Raw genomic sequence first — 23,207 nt, forward strand, 5'->3', positions numbered from 1 at the left:
GGGGTGCTGAGTGGGATCCTCCTGTTCCTGTGTAACAGGCTCGAGGGAGGAGGGGGGGGGTTGCTGAATGGGATCCTCCTGTTCCTGTGTAACAGGCTCGAGGGAGGAGGGGGTGCTGAGTGGGATCCTCCTGTTCCTGCGATTAACCCTCTTGCTGTCCCCACTTTTCTCTTCCTTCTCTGCAGGTTCTCAGGGGGCTCTGGCTGTGTTCTCTGTGAGTCAGATAGACCGGCTCACCCAGCACTATCTCCCAGACCTGCTGTACATCATCGAATATGATCTATTTTACATGGTGCAGAAACTGCACGAGCGGGACATCTGCACCCATGAAGAAGCGCAGGTCCGTGGTTTTGATCACAACTTCCAAAAGTGTTTATTTATATCGATATTTACGTGCCTCTTAACGCAGTAAACAATCTCAAAACATTTCACAGGACAATGAATCAAACGGAGTCTGACGGCGAACCAGCGTTGTGGAGATATCGCGGGGGTGTTGGGGGGGGGGGCGGGCGATCTACAGCTAGGTCAAAGAGGGAGCTTGTCAGGAGTGTCTTGAAGGAGGAGGGATAGAGCGAGAGGGAGAGGGAGATAGAGAGAGGATGAGGGAGGGGATTCCAGAGCTCGGGACCTCCCCCCTCCACCAGGGGCGGCTGAAGGGACGGCCACCAATGGTGGAGCCGGTGGGAATCGGGGGGAATGCTCAAGAGGCCGAGATGGGAGGAGTCACAGAGATCTCGGAGGGTGGAGGAGGTCACAGAGATAGGGAGGGAGAGGAGCGAGGGGCCATGGAGGGGTTTGAACAGGAGGATGAGAATTGTAGGGGCTGGAGGAGGTTACAGAGATAGGGAGGGAGAGGAGCGAGGGGCCATGGAGGGGTTTGAACAGGAGGATGAGAATTGTAGGGGCTGGAGGAGGTTACAGAGATAGGGAGGGAGAGGAGCGAGGGGCTATGGAGGGGTTTGAACAGGAGGGTGAGAATTGTAGGGGCTGGAGGAGGTTACAGAGATAGGGAGGGAGAGGAGCGAGGGGCCATGGAGGGGTTTGAACAGGAGGATGAGAATTGTAGGGGCTGGAGGAGGTTACAGAGATAGGGAGGGAGAGGAGCGAGGGGCCATGGAGGGGTTTGAACAGGAGGATGAGAATTGTAGGGGCTGGAGGAGGTTACAGAGATAGGGAGGGAGAGGAGCGAGGGGCTATGGAGGGGTTTGAACAGGAGGGTGAGAATTGTCGGGGCTGGAGGAGGTTACAGAGATAGGGAGGGAGAGGAGCGAGGGGCTATGGAGGGGTTTGAACAGGAGGGTGAGAATTGTAGGGGCTGGAGGAGGTTACAGAGATAGGGAGGGAGAGGAGCGAGGGGCCATGGAGGGGTTTGAACAGGAGGATGAGAATTGTAGGGGCTGGAGGAGGTTATAGAGATAGGGAGGGAGGGAGAGCGAGGGGCCATGGAGAGATTTGAAGAGGAGAATGAGAATTGTAGGGGCTGGAGGAGGTTACAGAGATAGGGAGGGAGGAGAGCGAGGGGCCATGGAGGGGTTTGAACAGGAGGATGAGAATTGTAGGGGCTGGAGGAGGTTACAGAGATAGGGAGGGAGGAGTGTGAGGGGCCATGGAGGGGTTTGAACAGGAGGATGAGAATTGTAGGGGCTGGAGGAGGTTACAGAGATAGGGAGGGAGGAGAGTGAGGGGCCATGGAGGGGTTTGAACAGGAGGATGAGAATTGTAGGGGCTGGAGGAGGTTACAGAGATCGGGAGGGAGGGGGTGAGGAGACATGGAGGGGTTTGAACAGGAGGGTGAGAATTGTAGGGGCTGGAGGAGGTTATAGGGATAGGGAGGGAGGAGAGCAAGGGGCTATGGAGGGATTTGAACAGGAGAGTGAGAATTGTAGGGGCTGGAGGAGGTTATAGAGATAGGGAGGGAGGGGAGCGAGGAGCCATGGAGGTGTTTGAACAGGAGGGTGAGAATTGTAGGGGCTGGAGGAGGTTACAGAGTTAGGGAGGAGGGAGGGAGGGGCCATGGGGGGATTTGAACAGGAGGATGAGAATTGTAGGGGCTGGAGGAGGTTACAGAGATAGGGGGGGGGGGAGGGGCCATGGGGGGATTTGAACAGGAGGGTGAGAATTGTAGGGGCTGGAGGAGGTTACAGAGATAGGGAGGGAGGGGGTGAGGGGCCATGGGGGGATTTGAACAGGAGGATGAGACTCGACGTGGGGGCTGAATGGGATCCTCCTGTTCCTGTGTAATAGGCTCGAGGGGGGCTGAATGGGATCCTCCTGTTCCTGTGTAACAGGCTCGAGGGGGGCTGAATGGAATCCTCCTGTTCCTGTGTAGGATTCACTATCCCCTTTGCTCCTTCCCCTTTGTCTTGGAAGCTCCCCCTGCCCCGCTCCACCCTGCGTATTTCTGGGGAGTGAGTCTCCTCCTTGCTTGGGCTAACTCTGTCCTGGCTCCATTTATCACACAGAGGGTGCGGGGGATTGAGATCCGCCAGGGTGCGAGGAGAGCAGCGCGGGTGCTGCTGGATGAGGTATCGAGGAAGAGTCCGGAGGAGGTGTCTGCGCTGTGGGACGTCCTGTATACAGAGCGCCACCGTTATCCCAGTCCCCTTCTAGGATCAATCCTCGGGGAAATACAGGACCGAGGTGAGTAGAGAGTGGGAAAGGCTCTCAAAGACTCGCTCTCCGTCCAACTGAGTGAGTGGATGAGTGTCGTGGAGTCATTTACTGCTCAGGTGGAGGCCATTTGTCCCAAGGAGTGCATCCCGCCTCCACACAAGAGCCTTCCACTCAGTTCCACTCACCCACCCCCACTCCTCCCTCCGCCCCGCTCGATCCCCCGTGACCCCACGAGTTTGTGTCCTGCAATTGTCCGTCCAGTTTCCCTTTGAAATGGTTCACCGTCTCAGTTTCCGCCGCACTCTGTAGGCAGCGAGTTCCCGGTCACGACCCCTCGCTGCGTCAAATAGCTCCCCCTCACTTCCTCCGCCACTGTCTCTCTTCCCCAGAGCCTGTAATCTGTGTCTCCCTGGGCCTTGTACCATCAGCGAATGGGAACTGTTTCTCCTGGTCTACCTTATCCGAACCTCTCAGAGTCTCGTACGCCTCCTTCCAATCTCCCCTCCGTCTCCTTCGGTCCGGGGGAGAACAATCCCAGCTTCTCCCAGTCTCTCCACATGAACGTTGGTCCCTCGTTCCCTGGGACCATTCTGGTCAATCTCCTCCGCACCCCCCCCTCTCAAGGACCCTCACATCCTTCCCCGAAGTGTGGCGACCGCAACTGGACGCCAACACTCCAGTTGGGGGCCGAACCAGAGCTTTGTAAAGGTTCAGCGTAACTTCCCTGCTTTCGTACTCAATGTCTCCATTTATAAAGCCCAAGATCCCATCTACTTTACTAACCACTCTCTCACTATGTCCTGCCACCTTCAAAGACCGACGCAGAGGCAGCCCCAGGTCTCTCTGTTCCTGCACGTTCTTTAAAACTGTACCATTAAGTATATATTGCCTCTCCCTATTCCTTCAGCCGAAATGCATCACCTCACACTTGTCAGTATTAAATTCCATCTTCCACCTCTGCTAGCCTATCGCTGTCCTGTTGCAGGTGGTTCATATCGTCCTCACTGTTTATTGCACCTCCGTGTTTGGTGTCGTCAGCAAGTTTTGAGATTCTGCTCTGTATTCAGAGATCCAGGTCATTTATATACAGCAAGAAAAAACAGTGGTCCCAGCACTGACCCTTGGGGAACATCACTGTCTACCATCCCCCAGTCTGAAAAACAACCATTTATGACGACTCCGTTTTCTGTCTTTAAGCTAACTTTTTTATCCAATTGGACACTGGCCCTCCTATTCCATGAACTTCAATTTTCTTAACCACCCTTTCATGTGCTAACTTATCAAACACTTTCTTAAAATCCATATAGACAACATCCACCACATTCCCATCATCAACCTTCTCTGCTACTGTATCAAAAAACTCAATTCGATTAGTCAAGCAGGATCTGCATTTTACAAATCCATGCTGATATCCTTAATTAACTCCAACCTCTCCAAGTGTCCGATGATATTTTCCCTGTTTTATTGATTCTAAAACCTTTCCCACCACTGATGTGTAGTTGCTAGGACTGTCCTTACCCCCTTTCCTCTATTGAATAAGGGTGTCACATTTGCCACTCTCCAATCCTCTGGCACCTCCCCCGTATTCCTCTTTACAGTTTCTATGTGCTGGTAACCATCCCCCTGACAATTAACTGTTAAACCTCCCCAACCACACTGGTGAACCTCCCCACGAGGACATGGATCCCAGTCCTGTTGAGGTGCAACCTATCTCTTTTGAATAGGTGCCTCCTGCCCCAGAACTGGTCCCAATGGCCCAAGGATCTAAAGCCCTCCCTCCTGCACCATGCTTCAAGCCAAGTGCGAGTGTCTGAGTGTGAAAATCTGTACGCGTGTGAGTGTCTCAGTGTTCGTCTGTTTGTGTTGGTCCATGTGTGTGAATCGACACGTGTATGTATGTGTCTGTGGGTGTCAAGGAGTGAGCGTGTGTGTGTTAGTGTGCATGTTTTTGTGTCAGTCCGTATGTATGTGTCAGAGTGTGTGTGTATGTGTCAGTGTGTGTGTATGTGTCAGTGCGTATGTATCAGCGTGTATGTATCAGCGTGTGTGTATGTGTCAGTGTGTGTGTATGTGTCAGTGCGTATGTATCAGCGTGTGTGTATGTGTCAGTGTGTGTGTATGTGTCAGTGTGTGTGTGTATGTGTCAGAGTGTGTGTGTATGTGTCAGTGTGTATGTATGTGTCAGTGCGTATGTATCAGTGCGTGTGTATGTGTCAGAGTGTGTGTGTATGTGTCAGTGTGTGTGTATGTGTCAGTGCGTATGTATCAGCGTGTGTGTATGTGTCTGTGTCAGTGTGTGTGTATGTGTCAGTGTGTGTGTATGTGTCAGTGCGTATGTATCAGCGTGTGTGTATGTGTCAGTGTGTGTGTATGTGTCAGTGTGTGTGCATGTGTCAGTGCGTATGTATCAGCGTGTGTGTATGTGTCAGTGTGTGTGTATGTGTCAGTGTGTGTGTATGTGTCAGTGCGTATGTATCAGCGTGTGTGTATGTGTCAGTGTGTGTGTATGTGTCAGAGTGTCTGTGTTTGTGTCAGTGTGTGTGTATGTGTCAGTGCGTGTGTATGTGTCAGCGTGTGTGTATGTGTCAGTCCGTATGTATGTGTCAGTGTGTGTGTATGTGTCAGTGTGTGTGTATGTGTCAGTGCGTATGTATCAGCGTGTGTGTATGTATCAGTGTGTGTGTATGTGTCAGTGCGTATGTATCAGCGTGTGTGTATGTGTCAGTGTGTGTGTATGTGTCAGAGTGTCTGTGTTTGTGTCAGTGTGTGTGTATGTGTCAGTCCGTATGTATGTGTCAGCGTGTGTGTATGTGTCAGTGTGTGTGCATGTGTCAGTGTGTGTGTATGTATCAGCGTGTGTGTATGTGTCAGTGTGTGTGTATGTGTCAGTCCGTATGTATGTGTCAGAGTGTGTGTGTATGTGTCAGTGCGTATGTATGTGTCAGTGCGTATGTGTCAGTGTGTGTGTATGTGTCAGTGTGTGTGTATGTGTCAGAGTGTGTGTATGTGTCAGTGTGTATGTGTCAGTGCGTATGTATCAGCGTGTGTGTATGTGTCAGTGTGTGTGTATGTGTCAGAGTGTGTGTGTATGTGTCAGTGCGTATGTATGTGTCAGTGCGTATGTATCAGCGTGTGTGTATGTGTCAGTGTGTGTGTATGTGTCAGTGTGTGTGTATGTGTCAGTGCGTATGTATCAGCGTGTGTGTATGTGTCAGTGTGTGTGTATGTGTCAGTGTGTGTGTATGTGTCAGTGCGTATGTATCAGCGTGTGTGTATGTGTCTGTGTCAGTGTGTGTGTATGTGTCAGTGCGTATGTATGTGTCAGTGCGTATGTATCAGCGTGTGTGTATGTGTCAGTGTGTGTGTATGTGTCAGTGTGTGTGTATGTGTCAGTGCGTATGTATCAGCGTGTGTGTATGTGTCAGTGTGTGTGTATGTGTCAGCGTGTGTGCATGTGTCAGTGCATATGTATCAGCGTGTGTGTATGTGTCAGCGTGTGTGTATGTGTCACTGCGTATGTATCAGCGTGTGTGTATGTGTCAGTGTGTGTGTATGTGTCAGTGTGTGTGCATCAGCGTGTGTGTATGTGTCAGTGTGTGTGTATGTGTCAGTGTGTGTGTATGTGTCAGTGCGTATGTATCAGCGTGTGTGTATGTGTCAGTGTGTGTGTATGTGTCAGTGTGTGTGTATGTGTCAGTGCGTATGTATCAGCGTGTGTGTATGTGTCAGTGTGTGTGTATGTGTCAGTGCGTATGTATCAGCGTGTGTGTATGTGTCAGTGTGTGTGTATGTGTCAGTGTGTGTGTATGTGTCAGTGCGTATGTATCAGCGTGTGTGTATGTGTCAGTGTGTGTGTATGTGTCAGTGTGTGTCTATGTGTCAGTGCGTATGTATCAGCGTGTGTGTATGTGTCAGTGTGTGTGTATGTGTCAGTGTGTGTGTATGTGTCAGTGCGTGTGTATCAGCGTGTGTGTATGTGTCAGTGTGTGTCTATGTGTCAGTGCGTATGTATCAGCGTGTGTGTATGTGTCAGTGTGTGTGTCTGTGTCAGTGTGTGTGTATGTGTCAGTGCGTATGTATCAGCGTGTGTGTATGTGCCAGTGTCAGTGTGTGTGTGTATGTGTCAGTGTGTGTGTTTGTGTCAGTGAGTGTGTATGTGTCAGTGCGTATGTATCAGCGTGTGTGTATGTGTCAGTGTGTGTGTATGTGTCAGTGCGTATGTATCAGCGTGTGTGTATGTGCCAGTGTCAGTGTGTGTGTATGTGTCAGAGTGTGTGTGTTTGTGTCAGTGAGTGTGTATGTGTCAGTGCGTATGTATCAGTGTGTGTGTATGTGTCAGTGTGTGTGTATGTGTCAGTGCGTATGTATCAGCGTGTGTGTATGTGTCAGTGTGTGTGTCTGTGTCAGTGTGTGTGTATGTGTCAGTGCGTATGTATCAGCGTGTGTGTATGTGTCAGTGTGTGTGTATGTGTCAGTGTGTGTGTCTGTGTCAGTGTGTGTGTTTGTGTCAGTGCGTATGTATGTGTCAGTGGGTATGTATCAGCGTGTGTGTTTGTGTCAGTGCGTATGTATCAGCGTGTGTGTTTGTGTCAGAGTGTGTGTGTATGTGTCAGTGCGTATGTATGTGTCAGTGCGTATGTAACAGCGTGTGTGTTTGTGTCAGTGTGTGTGTTTGTGTCAGTGAGTGTGTATGTGTCAGTGCATATGTATCAGCGTGTGTGTATGTGTCAGTGCGTATGTATCAGCGTGTGTGTTTGTGTCAGTGCGTATGTATGTGTCAGTGCGTATGTATCAGCGTGTGTGTTTGTGTCAGAGTGTGTGTGTATGTGTCAGTGCGTATGTATGTGTCAGTGCGTATGTATCAGCATGTGTGTTTGTGTCAGGGTGTGTGTATGTGTCAGTGTGTGTGTATGTGTCAGTGCGTATGTATCAGCGTGTGTGTTTGTGTCAGTGTGTGTGTATGTGTCAGTGCGTATGTATCAGCGTGTGTGTTTGTGTCAGTGTGTGTGTATGTGTCAGTGCGTATGTATCAGCGTGTGTGTATGTGTCAGTGTGTGTGTATGTGTCAGTGCGTATGTATCAGCGTGTGTGTATGTGTCAGCGTGTGTGTATGCGTCAGTGTGTGTGTATGTGTCAGTGTGTGTGTATGTGTCAGTGCGTATGTATCAGCGTGTGTGTATGTGTCAGTGTGTGTGTATGTGTCAGTGTGTGTGTATGTGTCAGTGCGTATGTATCAGCGTGTGTGTATGTGTCAGTGTGTGTGTATGTGTCAGTGTGTGTGTATGTGTCAGTGTGTATGTGTCAGCGTGTGTGTATGTGTCAGTGTGTGTGTGTGTGTCAGAGTGTGTGTGTTTGTGTCAGTGTGTGTGTATTAGTGTGTGTCAGTAAGGATGTATTAGTATGTGTATGTGTCAGTGTGCATGTGTCAGCGTGTGTGTATGTGTCAGTGTGTGTGTATGTGTCAGTGTGTGTGTATGTGTCAGTGCGTATGTATGTGTCAGTGCGTATGTATCAGCGTGTGTGTATGTGTCAGTGTGTGTGTATGTGTCAGTGTGTGTGTATGTGTCAGTGCGTATGTATCAGCGTGTGTGTATGTGTCAGTGTGTGTGTATGTGTCAGTGTGTGTGTATGTGTCAGTGCGTATGTATCAGCGTGTGTGTATGTGTCAGTGTGTGTGTATGTGTCACTGTGTGTGTATGTGTCAGTGCGTATGTATCAGCGTGTGTGTATGTGTCAGTGTGTGTGTATGTGTCAGAGTGTGTGTGTTTGTGTCAGTGTGTGAGTATGTGTCAGTGCGTATGTATCAGCGTGTGTGTATGTGTCAGTTTGTGTGTATGTATCAGAGTGTGTGTGTTTGTGTCAGTGTGTGAGTATGTGTCAGTGCGTATGTATCAGTGTGTGTGTATGTGTCAGAGTGTGTGTGTATGTGTCAGTGTGTGTGTATGTGTCAGTGCGTATGTGTCAGTGTGTGTGTATGTGTCAGAGTGTGTGTGTGTGTGTCAGTGTGTGTGTATGTGTCAGAGTGTGTGTGTTTGTGTCAGTGTGTGAGTATGTGTCAGTGTGTGTGTATGTGTCAGTGAGTATGTATCAGCGTGTGTGTATGTGTCAGTGTGTGTGTATGTGTCAGAGTGTGTGTGTCTGTGTCAGTGTGTGTGTATGTGTCAGTAAGGATGTATCAGTGTGTGTGTATGTGTCAGTGTGTGTGTATGTGTCAGTGCGTATGTATCAGCGTGTGTGTATGCGTCAGTGTGTGTGTATGTGTCAGAGTGTGTGTATGTGTCAGAGTGTCTGTGTTTGTGTCAGTGTGTGAGTATGTGTCAGTGCGTATGTATCAGCGTGTGTGCATGTGTCAGTGTGTGTGTATGTGTCAGTGTGTGTGTTTATGTCAGTGTGTATATATGTATGTGTGTCAGTGCATGTGTTTGTGTCAGTTTGTGTGTAGTACTGTGTATTATCGTATAGTTAGTGTTTGTGTCAGTGTGTGATGTTTGTGTCAGCGTGTGTATATTAGTGTGTGTGTATTAGTGTGCATCAGTGTATATATTAGTGTTAATATCAGTGAGTGTGTATTAGTGTGTATCAGTGTACATATTAGTGTTTATATCAGTGTGTGTGTTTATATCAGTGTGTGTGTTTATATCAGTGTGTGTGTATTAGTGTGTTTTTTTTTTAAAAAGTGTGTATCAGTGTATATATTAGTGTTAATATCAGTGTGTGTGTTTATATCAGTGTGTGTGTATTAGTGTGTATCAGTGTACATATTAGTGTTTATATCAGTGTGTGTGTTTATATCAGTGTGTGTGTTTATATCAGTGTGTGTGTATTAGTGTGTATCAGTGTTTATATCAGTGTGTGTGTTTATATCAGTGTGTGTGTTTATATCAGTGTGTGTGTATTAGTGTGTATCAGTGTATATATCAGTGTTTATATCAGTGTGTGTGTTTATATCAGTGTGTGTGTATTACTGTGTATCAGTGTATATATCAGTGTTTATATCAGTGTGTGTGTTTATATCAGTGTGTGTGTTTATATCAGTGTGTGTGTATTAGTGTGTATCAGTGTATATATCAGTGTTTATATCAGTGTGTGTGTATTAGTGTGTATCAGTGTATATATCAGTGTTTATATCAGTGTGTGTGTTTATATCAGTGTGTGTGTATTAGTGTGTATCAGTGTATATATTAGTGTTTATATCAGTGTGTGTGTTTATATCAGTGTGTGTGTATTAGTGTGTATCAGTGTATATATCAGTGTTTATATCAGTGTGTGTGTTTATATCAGTGTGTGTGTATTAGTGTGTATCAGTGTATATATCAGTGTTTATATCAGTGTGTGTGTTTATATCAGTGTGTGTGTTTATATCAGTGTGTGTGTATTAGTGTGTATCAGTGTATATATCAGTGTTTATATCAGTGTGTGTGTATTCGTGTGTATCAGTGTATATATCAGTGTTTATATCAGTGTGTGTGTTTATATCAGTGTGTGTGTATTAGTGTGTATCAGTGTATATATTAGTGTTTATATCAGTGTGTGTGTTTATATCAGTGTGTGTGTATTAGTGTGTATCAGTGTATATATCAGTGTTTATATCAGTGTGTGTGTTTATATCAGTGTGTGTGTATTAGTGTGTATCAGTGTATATATCAGTGTTTATATCAGTGTGTGTGTTTATATCAGTGTGTGTGTATTAGTGTGTATCAGTGTTTATATCAGTGTTTATATCAGTGTGTGTGTTTATATCAGTGTGTGTGTATTAGTGTGTATCAGTGTTTATATCAGTGTGTGTGCATTAGTGTGTATCAGTGTATATATTAGTGTTTATATCAGTGTGTGTGTATTAGTGTGTATCAGTGTATATATCAGTGTTTATATCAGTGTGTGTGTTTATATCAGTGTGTGTGTATTAGTGTGTATCAGTGTTTATATCAGTGTGTTTGTTTATATCAGTGTGTGTGTATTAGTGTGTATCAGTGTATATATCAGTGTTTATATCAGTGTGTGTGTTTATATCAGTGTGTGTGTATTAGTGTGTATCAGTGTATATATCAGTGTTTATATCAGTGTGTGTGTTTATATCAGTGTGTGTGTATTAGTGTGTATCAGTGTATATATCAGTGTTTATATCAGTGTGTGTGTTTATATCAGTGTGTGTGTATTAGTGTGTATCAGTGTATATATCAGTGTTTATATCAGTGTGTGTGTTTATATCAGTATGTGTGTATTAGTGTGTATCAGTGTTTATATCAGTGTTTATATCAGTGTGTGTGTTTATATCAGTGTGTGTGTATTAGTGTGTATCAGTGTATATATCAGTGTTTATATCAGTGTGTGTGTATTAGTGTGTATCAGTGTATATATCAGTGTTTATATCAGTGTGTGTGTTTATATCAGTGTCTGTGTATTAGTGTGTATCAGTGTATATATCAGTGTTTATATCAGTGTGTGTGTTTATATCAGTGTGTGTGTTTATATCAGTGTGTGTGTATTAGTGTGTATCAGTGTATATATCAGTGTTTATATCAGTGTGTGTGTTTATATCAGTGTGTGTGTATTAGTGTGTATCAGTGTTTATATCAGTGTTTATATCAGTGTGTGTGTATTAGTGTGTATCAGTGTATATATCAGTGTTTATATCAGTGTGTGTGTATTAGTGTGCATCAGTGTATATATCAGTGTTTATATCAGTGTGTGTGTTTATATCAGTGTGTGTGTATTAGTGTGTATCAGTGTATATATCAGTGTTTATATCAGTGTGTGTGTTTATATCAGTGTGTGTGTATTACTGTGTATCAGTGTATATATCAGTGTTTATATCAGTGTGTGTGTATTAGTGTGTATCAGTGTATATATCAGTGTTTATATCAGTGTGTGTGTTTATATCAGTGTGTGTGTATTAGTGTGTATCAGTGTATATATTAGTGTTTATATCAGTGTGTGTGTATTAGTGTGTATCAGTGTATATATCAGTGTTTATATCAGTGTGTGTGTTTATATCAGTGTGTGTGTTTATATCAGTGTGTGTGTATTAGTGTGTATCAGTGTATATATCAGTGTTTATATCAGTGTGTGTGTTTATATCAGTGTGTGTGTATTAGTGTGTATCAGTGTATATATCAGTGTTTATATCAGTGTGTGTGTATTAGTGTGTATCAGTGTTTATATCAGTGTTTATATCAGTGTGTGTGTATTAGTGCGTATCAGTGTATATATCAGTGTTTATATCAATGTGTGTGTTTATATCAGTGTATGTGTATTAGTGTGTATCAGTGTATATATTAGTGTTAATATCAGTGAGTGTGTATTAGTGTGTATCAGTGTATATATCAGTGTTTATATCAGTGTGTGTGTTTATATCAGTGTGTGTGTATTAGTGTGTATCAGTGTACATATTAGTGTTTATATCAGTGTGTGTGTTTATATCAGTGTGTGTGTTTATATCAGTGTGTGTGTATTAGTGTGTATCAGTGTTTATATCAGTGTTTATATCAGTGTGTGTGTTTATATCAGTGTGTGTGTATTAGTGTGTATCAGTGTATATATCAGTGTTTATATCAGTGTGTGTGTTTATATCAGTGTGTGTGTATTAGTGTGTATCAGTGTATATATCAGTGTTTATATCAGTGTGTGTGTTTATATCAGTGTGCGTGTATTAGTGTGTATCAGTGTACATATCAGTGTTTATATCAGTGTGTGTGTTTATATCAGTGTGTGTGTTTATATCAGTGTGTGTGTATTAGTGTGTATCAGTGTTTATATCAGTGTTTATATCAGTGTGTGTGTTTATATCAGTGTGTATCAGTGTATATATCAGTGTTTATATCAGTGTGTGTGTTTATATCAGTGTGTGTGTATTAGTGTGTATCAGTGTATATATCAGTGTTTATATCAGTGTGTGTGTTTATATCAGTGTCTGTGTATTAGTGTGTATCAGTGTATATATCAGTGTTTATATCAGTGTGTGTGTTTATATCAGTGTGTGTGTTTATATCAGTGTGTGTGTATTAGTGTGTATCAGTGTATATATCAGTGTTTATATCAGTGTGCGTGTATTAGTGTGTATCAGTGTTTATATCAGTGTTTATATCAGTGTGTGTGTATTAGTGTGTATCAGTGTATATATCAGTGTTTATATCAGTGTGTGTGTTTATATCAGTCTGTGTGTATTAGTGTGTATCAGTGTTTCTATCAGTGTTTATATCAGTGTGTGTGTTTATATCAGTGTGTGTGTATTACTGTGTATCAGTGTATATATCAGTGTTTATATCAGTGTGTGTGTTTATATCAGTGTGTGTGTTTATATCAGTGTGTGTGTATTAGTGTGTATCAGTGTATATATCAGTGTTTATATCAGTGTGTGTGTTTATATCAGTGTGTGTGTATTAGTGTGTATCAGTGTTTATATCAGTGTTTATATCAGTGTGTGTGTATTAGTGTGTATCAGTGTATATATCAGTGTTTATATCAGTGTGTGTGTATTAGTGTGCATCAGTGTATATATCAGTGTTTATATCAGTGTGTGTGTTTATATCAGTGTGTGTGTATTAGTGTGTATCAGTGTATATATCAGTGTTTATATCAGTGTGTGTGTTTATATCAGTGTGTGTGTATTACTGTGTATCAGTGTATATATCAGTGTTTATATCAGTGTGTGTGTATTAGTGTGTATCAGTGTATATATCAGTGTTTATATCAGTGTGTGTGTTTATATCAGTGTGTGTGTATTAGTGTGTATCAGTGTATATATTAGTGTTTATATCAGTGTGTGTGTATTAGTGTGTATCAGTGTATATATCAGTGTTTATATCAGTGTGTGTGTTTATATCAGTGTGTGTGTTTATATCAGTGTGTGTGTATTAGTGTGTATCAGTGTATATATCAGTGTTTATATCAGTGTGTGTGTTTATATCAGTGTGTGTGTATTAGTGTGTATCAGTGTATATATCAGTGTTTATATCAGTGTGTGTGTATTAGTGTGTATCAGTGTTTATATCAGTGTTTATATCAGTGTGTGTGTATTAGTGCGTATCAGTGTATATATCAGTGTTTATATCAATGTGTGTGTTTATATCAGTGTATGTGTATTAGTGTGTATCAGTGTATATATTAGTGTTAATATCAGTGAGTGTGTATTAGTGTGTATCAGTGTATATATCAGTGTTTATATCAGTGTGTGTGTTTATATCAGTGTGTGTGTATTAGTGTGTATCAGTGTACATATTAGTGTTTATATCAGTGTGTGTGTTTATATCAGTGTGTGTGTTTATATCAGTGTGTGTGTATTAGTGTGTATCAGTGTTTATATCAGTGTTTATATCAGTGTGTGTGTTTATATCAGTGTGTGTGTATTAGTGTGTATCAGTGTATATATCAGTGTTTATATCAGTGTGTGTGTTTATATCAGTGTGTGTGTATTAGTGTGTATCAGTGTATATATCAGTGTTTATATCAGTGTGTGTGTTTATATCAGTGTGCGTGTATTAGTGTGTATCAGTGTACATATCAGTGTTTATATCAGTGTGTGTGTTTATATCAGTGTGTGTGTTTATATCAGTGTGTGTGTATTAGTGTGTATCAGTGTTTATATCAGTGTTTATATCAGTGTGTGTGTTTATATCAGTGTGTATCAGTGTATATATCAGTGTTTATATCAGTGTGTGTGTTTATATCAGTGTGTGTGTATTAGTGTGTATCAGTGTATATATCAGTGTTTATATCAGTGTGTGTGTTTATATCAGTGTCTGTGTATTAGTGTGTATCAGTGTATATATCAGTGTTTATATCAGTGTGTGTGTTTATATCAGTGTGTGTGTTTATATCAGTGTGTGTGTATTAGTGTGTATCAGTGTATATATCAGTGTTTATATCAGTGTGCGTGTATTAGTGTGTATCAGTGTTTATATCAGTGTTTATATCAGTGTGTGTGTATTAGTGTGTATCAGTGTATATATCAGTGTTTATATCAGTGTGTGTGTTTATATCAGTCTGTGTGTATTAGTGTGTATCAGTGTTTCTATCAGTGTTTATATCAGTGTGTGTGTTTATATCAGTGTGTGTGTATTACTGTGTATCAGTGTATATATCAGTGTTTATATCAGTGTGTGTGTTTATATCAGTGTGTGTGTATTAGTGTGTATCAGTGTATATATCAGTGTTTATATCAATGTGTGTGTTTATATCAGTGTGTGTGTATTAGAGTGTATCAGTGTTTATATTAGTGTTTATATCAGTGTGTGTGTATTAGTGTGTATCAGTGTATATATCAGTGTTTATATCAGTGTGTGTGTTTATATCAGTGTGTGTGTATTAGTGTGTATCAGTGTATATATTAGTGTTTATATCAGTGTGTGTGTTTATATCAGTGTGTGTGTATTAGTGTGTATCAGTGTATATATCAGTGTTTATATCAGTGTGTGTGTTTATATCAGTGTGTGTGTATTAGTGTGTATCAGTGTATATATCAGTGTTTATATCAGTGTGTGTGTTTATATCAGTGTGTGTGTATTAGTGTGTATCAGTGTATATATCAGTGTTTATATCAGTGTGTGTGTTTATATCAGTGTGTGTGTATTAGTGTGTATCAGTGTATATATCAATGTTTATATCAGTGTGTGTGTTTATATCAGTGTGTGTGTATTAGTGTGTATCAGTGTATATATCAGTGTTTTATCAGTATGTGTGTTTATATCAGTGTGTGTGTATTAGTGTGTATCAGTGTTTATATCAGTGTTTATATCAGTGTGTGTGTTTATATCAGTGTGTGTGTTTATATCAGTGTGTGTGTATTAGTGTGTATCAGTGTATATATCAGTGTTTATATCAGTGTCTGTGTTTATATCAGTGTGTGTGTATTAGTGTGGATCAGTGTATATATCAGTGTTTATATCAGTGTGTGTGTTTATATCAGTGTGTGTGTATTAGTGTGTATCAGTGTTTATATCAGTGTTTATATCAGTGTGTGTGTTTATATCAGTGTGTGTGTTTATATCAGTGTGTGTGTATTAGTGTGTATCAGTGTATATATCAGTGTTTATATCAGTGTCTGTGTTTATATCAGTGTGTGTGTATTAGTGTGGATCAGTGTATATATCAGAGTTTATATCAGTGTGTGTGTTTATATCAGTGTGTGTGTATTAGTGTGTATCAGTGTTTATATCAGTGTTTATATCAGTGTGTGTGTTTATATCAGTGTGTGTGTATTAGTGTGTATCAGTGTATATATCAGTGTTTATATCAGTGTGTGTGTTTATATCAGTGTGTGTGTATTTGTGTGTATCAGTGTATATATCAGTGTTCATATCAGTGTGTGTGTTTATATCAGTGTGTGTGTATTAGTGTGTATCAGTGTTTATATCAGTGTTTATATCAGTGTGTGTGTTTATATCAGTGTGTGTGTTTATATCAGTGTGTGTGTATTAGTGTGTATCAGTGTATATATCAGTGTTTATATCAGTGTGTGTGTTTATATCAGTGTGTGTGTATTACTGTGTATCAGTGTATATATCAGTGTTTATATCAGTGTGTGTGTTTATATCAGTGTGTGTGTATTAGTGTGTATCAGTGTTTATATTAGTGTGTGTGTTTATATCAGTGTGTGTGTTTATATCAGTGTGTGTGTATTAGTGTGTATCAGTGTATATATTAGTGTTTATATCAGTGTGTGTGTTTATATCAGTGTGTGTGTATTAGTGTGTATCAGTGTATATATCAGTGTTTATATCAGTGTGTGTGTTTATATCAGTGTGTGTGTATTAGTGTGTATCAGTGTATATATCAGTGTTTATATCAGTGTGTGTGTTTATATCAGTGTGTGTGTATTGGTGTGTATCAGTGTTTATATCAGTGTTTATATCAGTGTGTGTGTATTAGTGTGTATCAGAGTATATATTAGTGTTTATATCAGTGTGTGTGTTTATATCAGTGTGTGTGTATTAGTGTGTATCAGTGTATATATCAGTGTTTATATCAGTGTGTTTGTTTATATCAGTGTGTGTGTATTAGTGTGTATCAGTGTATATACTAGTGTTTATATCAGTGTGTGTGTTTATATCAGTGTGTGTGTATTAGTGTGTATCAGTGTATATATCAGTGTTTATATCAGTGTGTGTGTTTATATCAGTGTGTGTGTATTAGTGTGTATCAGTGTATATATCAGTGTTTATATCAGTGTGTGTGTTTATATCAGTGTGTGTGTATTAGTGTGTATCAGTGTATATATCAGTGTTTATATCAGTGTGTGTGTATTAGTGTGTATCAGTGTATATATCAGTGTTTATATCAGTGTGTGTGTTTATATCAGTGTGTGTGTATTAGTGTGTATCAGTGTTTATATCAGTGTTTATATCAGTGTGTGTGTTTATATCAGTGTGTGTGTTTATATCAGTGTGTCTGTATTAGTGTGGATCAGTGTATATATCAGTGTTTATATCAGTGTGTGTGTTTATATCAGTGTGTGTGTATTAGTGTGTATCAGTGTATATATCAGTGTTTATATCAGTGTGTGTGTTTATATCAGTGTGTGTGTATTAGTGTGTATCAGTGTATATATCAGTGTTTATATCAGTGTGTGTGTATTAGTGTGTATCAGTGTATATATCAGTGTTTATATCAGTGTGTGTGTTTATATCAGTGTGTGTGTATTAGTGTGTATCAGTGTTTATATCAGTGTTTATATCAGTGTGTGTGTTTATATCAGTGTGTGTGTTTATATCAGTGTGTGTGTATTAGTGTGGATCAGTGTATATATCAGTGTTTATATCAGTGTGTGTGTTTATATCAGTGTGTGTGTATTAGTGTGGATCAGTGTATATATCAGTGTTTATATCAGTGTGTGTGTTTATATCAGTGTGTGTGTATTTGTGTCTATCAGTGTATATATCAGTGTTTATATCAGTGTGTTTGTTTATATCAGTGTGTGTGTATTAGTGTGTATCAGTGTATATATCAGTGTTTATATCAGTGTGTGTGTTTATATCAGTGTGTGTGTATTAGTGTGTATCAGTGTTTATATCAGTGTTTATATCAGTGTGTGTGTTTATATCAGTGTGTGTGTTTATATCAGTGTGTGTGTATTAGTGTGGATCAGTGTATATATCAGTGTTTATATCAGTGTGTGTGTTTATATCAGTGTGTGTGTATTAGTGTGGATCAGTGTATATATCAGTGTTTATATCAGTGTGTGTGTTTATATCAGTGTGTGTGTATTTGTGTCTATCAGTGTATATATCAGTGTTTATATCAGTGTGTGTGTTTATATCAGTGTGTGTGTATTAGTGTGTATCAGTGTATATATCAGTGTTTATATCAGTGTGTGTGTTTATATCAGTATGTGTGTATTAGTGTGTATCAGTGTTTATATCAGTGTTTATATCAGTGTGTGTGTTTATATCAGTGTGTGTGTATTAGTGTGTATCAGTGTATATATCAGTGTTTATATCAGTGTGTGTGTATTAGTGTGTATCAGTGTATATATCAGTGTTTATATCAGTGTGTGTGTTTATATCAGTGTGTGTGTATTAGTGTGTATCAGTGTATATATCAGTGTTTATATCAGTGTGTGTGTTTATATCAGTGTGTGTGTTTATATCAGTGTGTGTGTATTAGTGTGTATCAGTGTATATATCAGTGTTTATATCAGTGTGTGTGTTTATATCAGTGTGTGTGTATTAGTGTGTATCAGTGTTTATATCAGTGTTTATATCAGTGTGTGTGTATTAGTGTGTATCAGTGTATATATCAGTGTTTATATCAGTGTGTGTGTATTAGTGTGCATCAGTGTATATATCAGTGTTTATATCAGTGTGTGTGTTTATATCAGTGTGTGTGTATTAGTGTGTATCAGTGTATATATCAGTGTTTATATCAGTGTGTGTGTTTATATCAGTGTGTGTGTATTACTGTGTATCAGTGTATATATCAGTGTTTATATCAGTGTGTGTGTATTAGTGTGTATCAGTGTATATATCAGTGTTTATATCAGTGTGTGTGTTTATATCAGTGTGTGTGTATTAGTGTGTATCAGTGTATATATTAGTGTTTATATCAGTGTGTGTGTATTAGTGTGTATCAGTGTATATATCAGTGTTTATATCAGTGTGTGTGTTTATATCAGTGTGTGTGTTTATATCAGTGTGTGTGTATTAGTGTGTATCAGTGTATATATCAGTGTTTATATCAGTGTGTGTGTTTATATCAGTGTGTGTGTATTAGTGTGTATCAGTGTATATATCAGTGTTTATATCAGTGTGTGTGTATTAGTGTGTATCAGTGTTTATATCAGTGTTTATATCAGTGTGTGTGTATTAGTGCGTATCAGTGTATATATCAGTGTTTATATCAATGTGTGTGTTTATATCAGTGTATGTGTATTAGTGTGTATCAGTGTATATATTAGTGTTAATATCAGTGAGTGTGTATTAGTGTGTATCAGTGTATATATCAGTGTTTATATCAGTGTGTGTGTTTATATCAGTGTGTGTGTATTAGTGTGTATCAGTGTACATATTAGTGTTTATATCAGTGTGTGTGTTTATATCAGTGTGTGTGTTTATATCAGTGTGTGTGTATTAGTGTGTATCAGTGTTTATATCAGTGTTTATATCAGTGTGTGTGTTTATATCAGTGTGTGTGTATTAGTGTGTATCAGTGTATATATCAGTGTTTATATCAGTGTGTGTGTTTATATCAGTGTGTGTGTATTAGTGTGTATCAGTGTATATATCAGTGTTTATATCAGTGTGTGTGTTTATATCAGTGTGCGTGTATTAGTGTGTATCAGTGTACATATCAGTGTTTATATCAGTGTGTGTGTTTATATCAGTGTGTGTGTTTATATCAGTGTGTGTGTATTAGTGTGTATCAGTGTTTATATCAGTGTTTATATCAGTGTGTGTGTTTATATCAGTGTGTATCAGTGTATATATCAGTGTTTATATCAGTGTGTGTGTTTATATCAGTGTGTGTGTATTAGTGTGTATCAGTGTATATATCAGTGTTTATATCAGTGTGTGTGTTTATATCAGTGTCTGTGTATTAGTGTGTATCAGTGTATATATCAGTGTTTATATCAGTGTGTGTGTTTATATCAGTGTGTGTGTTTATATCAGTGTGTGTGTATTAGTGTGTATCAGTGTATATATCAGTGTTTATATCAGTGTGCGTGTATTAGTGTGTATCAGTGTTTATATCAGTGTTTATATCAGTGTGTGTGTATTAGTGTGTATCAGTGTATATATCAGTGTTTATATCAGTGTGTGTGTTTATATCAGTCTGTGTGTATTAGTGTGTATCAGTGTTTCTATCAGTGTTTATATCAGTGTGTGTGTTTATATCAGTGTGTGTGTATTACTGTGTATCAGTGTATATATCAGTGTTTATATCAGTGTGTGTGTTTATATCAGTGTGTGTGTATTAGTGTGTATCAGTGTATATATCAGTGTTTATATCAATGTGTGTGTTTATATCAGTGTGTGTGTATTAGAGTGTATCAGTGTTTATATTAGTGTTTATATCAGTGTGTGTGTATTAGTGTGTATCAGTGTATATATCAGTGTTTATATCAGTGTGTGTGTTTATATCAGTGTGTGTGTATTAGTGTGTATCAGTGTATATATTAGTGTTTATATCAGTGTGTGTGTTTATATCAGTGTGTGTGTATTAGTGTGTATCAGTGTATATATCAGTGTTTATATCAGTGTGTGTGTTTATATCAGTGTGTGTGTATTAGTGTGTATCAGTGTATATATCAGTGTTTATATCAGTGTGTGTGTTTATATCAGTGTGTGTGTATTAGTGTGTATCAGTGTATATATCAGTGTTTATATCAGTGTGTGTGTTTATATCAGTGTGTGTGTATTAGTGTGTATCAGTGTATATATCAATGTTTATATCAGTGTGTGTGTTTATATCAGTGTGTGTGTATTAGTGTGTATCAGTGTATATATCAGTGTTTTATCAGTATGTGTGTTTATATCAGTGTGTGTGTATTAGTGTGTATCAGTGTTTATATCAGTGTTTATATCAGTGTGTGTGTTTATATCAGTGTGTGTGTTTATATCAGTGTGTGTGTATTAGTGTGTATCAGTGTATATATCAGTGTTTATATCAGTGTCTGTGTTTATATCAGTGTGTGTGTATTAGTGTGGATCAGTGTATATATCAGTGTTTATATCAGTGTGTGTGTTTATATCAGTGTGTGTGTATTAGTGTGTATCAGTGTTTATATCAGTGTTTATATCAGTGTGTGTGTTTATATCAGTGTGTGTGTTTATATCAGTGTGTGTGTATTAGTGTGTATCAGTGTATATATCAGTGTTTATATCAGTGTCAGTGTTTATATCAGTGTGTGTGTATTAGTGTGGATCAGTGTATATATCAGAGTTTATATCAGTGTGTGTGTTTATATCAGTGTGTGTGTATTAGTGTGTATCAGTGTTTATATCAGTGTTTATATCAGTGTGTGTGTTTATATCAGTGTGTGTGTATTAGTGTGTATCAGTGTATATATCAGTGTTTATATCAGTGTGTGTGTTTATATCAGTGTGTGTGTATTTGTGTGTATCAGTGTATATATCAGTGTTCATATCAGTGTGTGTGTTTATATCAGTGTGTGTGTATTAGTGTGTATCAGTGTTTATATCAGTGTTTATATCAGTGTGTGTGTTTATATCAGTGTGTGTGTTTATATCAGTGTGTGTGTATTAGTGTGTATCAGTGTATATATCAGTGTTTATATCAGTGTGTGTGTTTATATCAGTGTGTGTGTATTACTGTGTATCAGTGTATATATCAGTGTTTATATCAGTGTGTGTGTTTATATCAGTGTGTGTGTATTAGTGTGTATCAGTGTTTATATTAGTGTATGTGTTTATATCAGTGTGTGTGTTTATATCAGTGTGTGTGTATTAGTGTGTATCAGTGTATATATTAGTGTTTATATCAGTGTGTGTGTTTATATCAGTGTGTGTGTATTAGTGTGTATCAGTGTATATATCAGTGTTTATATCAGTGTGTGTGTTTATATCAGTGTGTGTGTATTAGTGTGTATCAGTGTATATATCAGTGTTTATATCAGTGTGTGTGTTTATATCAGTGTGTGTGTATTGGTGTGTATCAGTGTTTATATCAGTGTTTATATCAGTGTGTGTGTATTAGTGTGTATCAGAGTATATATTAGTGTTTATATCAGTGTGTGTGTTTATATCAGTGTGTGTGTATTAGTGTGTATCAGTGTATATATCAGTGTTTATATCAGTGTGTTTGTTTATATCAGTGTGTGTGTATTAGTGTGTATCAGTGTATATACTAGTGTTTATATCAGTGTGTGTGTTTATATCAGTGTGTGTGTATTAGTGTGTATCAGTGTATATATCAGTGTTTATATCAGTGTGTGTGTTTATATCAGTGTGTGTGTATTAGTGTGTATCAGTGTATATATCAGTGTTTATATCAGTGTGTGTGTTTATATCAGTGTGTGTGTATCAGTGTATATATCAGTGTTTATATCAGTGTGTGTGTATTAGTGTGTATCAGTGTATATATCAGTGTTTATATCAGTGTGTGTGTTTATATCAGTGTGTGTGTATTAGTGTGTATCAGTGTTTATATCAGTGTTTATATCAGTGTGTGTGTTTATATCAGTGTGTGTGTTTATATCAGTGTGTCTGTATTAGTGTGGATCAGTGTATATATCAGTGTTTATATCAGTGTGTGTGTTTATATCAGTGTGTGTGTATTAGTGTGTATCAGTGTATATATCAGTGTTTATATCAGTGTGTGTGTTTATATCAGTGTGTGTGTATTAGTGTGTATCAGTGTATATATCAGTGTTTATATCAGTGTGTGTGTATTAGTGTGTATCAGTGTATATATCAGTGTTTATATCAGTGTGTGTGTTTATATCAGTGTGTGTGTATTAGTGTGTATCAGTGTTTATATCAGTGTTTATATCAGTGTGTGTGTTTATATCAGTGTGTGTGTTTATATCAGTGTGTGTGTATTAGTGTGGATCAGTGTATATATCAGTGTTTATATCAGTGTGTGTGTTTATATCAGTGTGTGTGTATTAGTGTGGATCAGTGTATATATCAGTGTTTATATCAGTGTGTGTGTTTATATCAGTGTGTGTGTATTTGTGTCTATCAGTGTATATATCAGTGTTTATATCAGTGTGTTTGTTTATATCAGTGTGTGTGTATTAGTGTGTATCAGTGTATATATCAGTGTTTATATCAGTGTGTGGTTTATATCAATGTGTGTGTATTAGTGTGTATCAGTGTATATATCAGTGTTTATATCCATGTGTGTGTATTAGTGTGTATCAGTGTTTATATCAGTGTTTATATCAGTGTGTGTGTTTATATCAGTGTGTGTGTATTAGTGTGTATCAGTGTATATTTCAGTGTTTATATCAGTGTGTGTGTTTATATCAGTGTGTGTGTATTAGTGTGTATCAGTGTATATATCAGTGTTTATATCAGTGTGTGTGTTTATATCAATGTGTGTGTATTAGTGTGTATCAGTGTATATATCAGTGTTTATATCCATGTGTGTGTATTAGTGTGTATCAGTGTTTATATCAGTGTTTATATCAGTGTGTG

At 38.8% G+C, this 23,207-nt stretch overlaps 1 protein-coding gene across 2 annotated transcripts in view; it reads left to right on the forward strand.

The window, feature by feature from the left end:
* LOC137362375 (circumsporozoite protein-like) overlaps window positions 1–23,207 on the forward strand; it is an 84,918-nt gene that overhangs the window by 39,816 nt on the left and 21,895 nt on the right. For both annotated transcript variants that reach the window (XM_068026780.1, XM_068026779.1), the window contains exons 3-4: window positions 186–340; window positions 2,463–2,640. In XM_068026780.1, coding sequence (XP_067882881.1) covers window positions 186–340; window positions 2,463–2,640 — 333 coding nt within the window. The remainder of the gene's footprint in view (window positions 1–185; window positions 341–2,462; window positions 2,641–23,207) is intronic.

This window comes from Heterodontus francisci, unplaced genomic scaffold, assembly GCF_036365525.1.
Source record: "Heterodontus francisci isolate sHetFra1 unplaced genomic scaffold, sHetFra1.hap1 HAP1_SCAFFOLD_1125, whole genome shotgun sequence".
Taxonomy (NCBI): Eukaryota; Metazoa; Chordata; class Chondrichthyes; order Heterodontiformes; family Heterodontidae; genus Heterodontus; species Heterodontus francisci.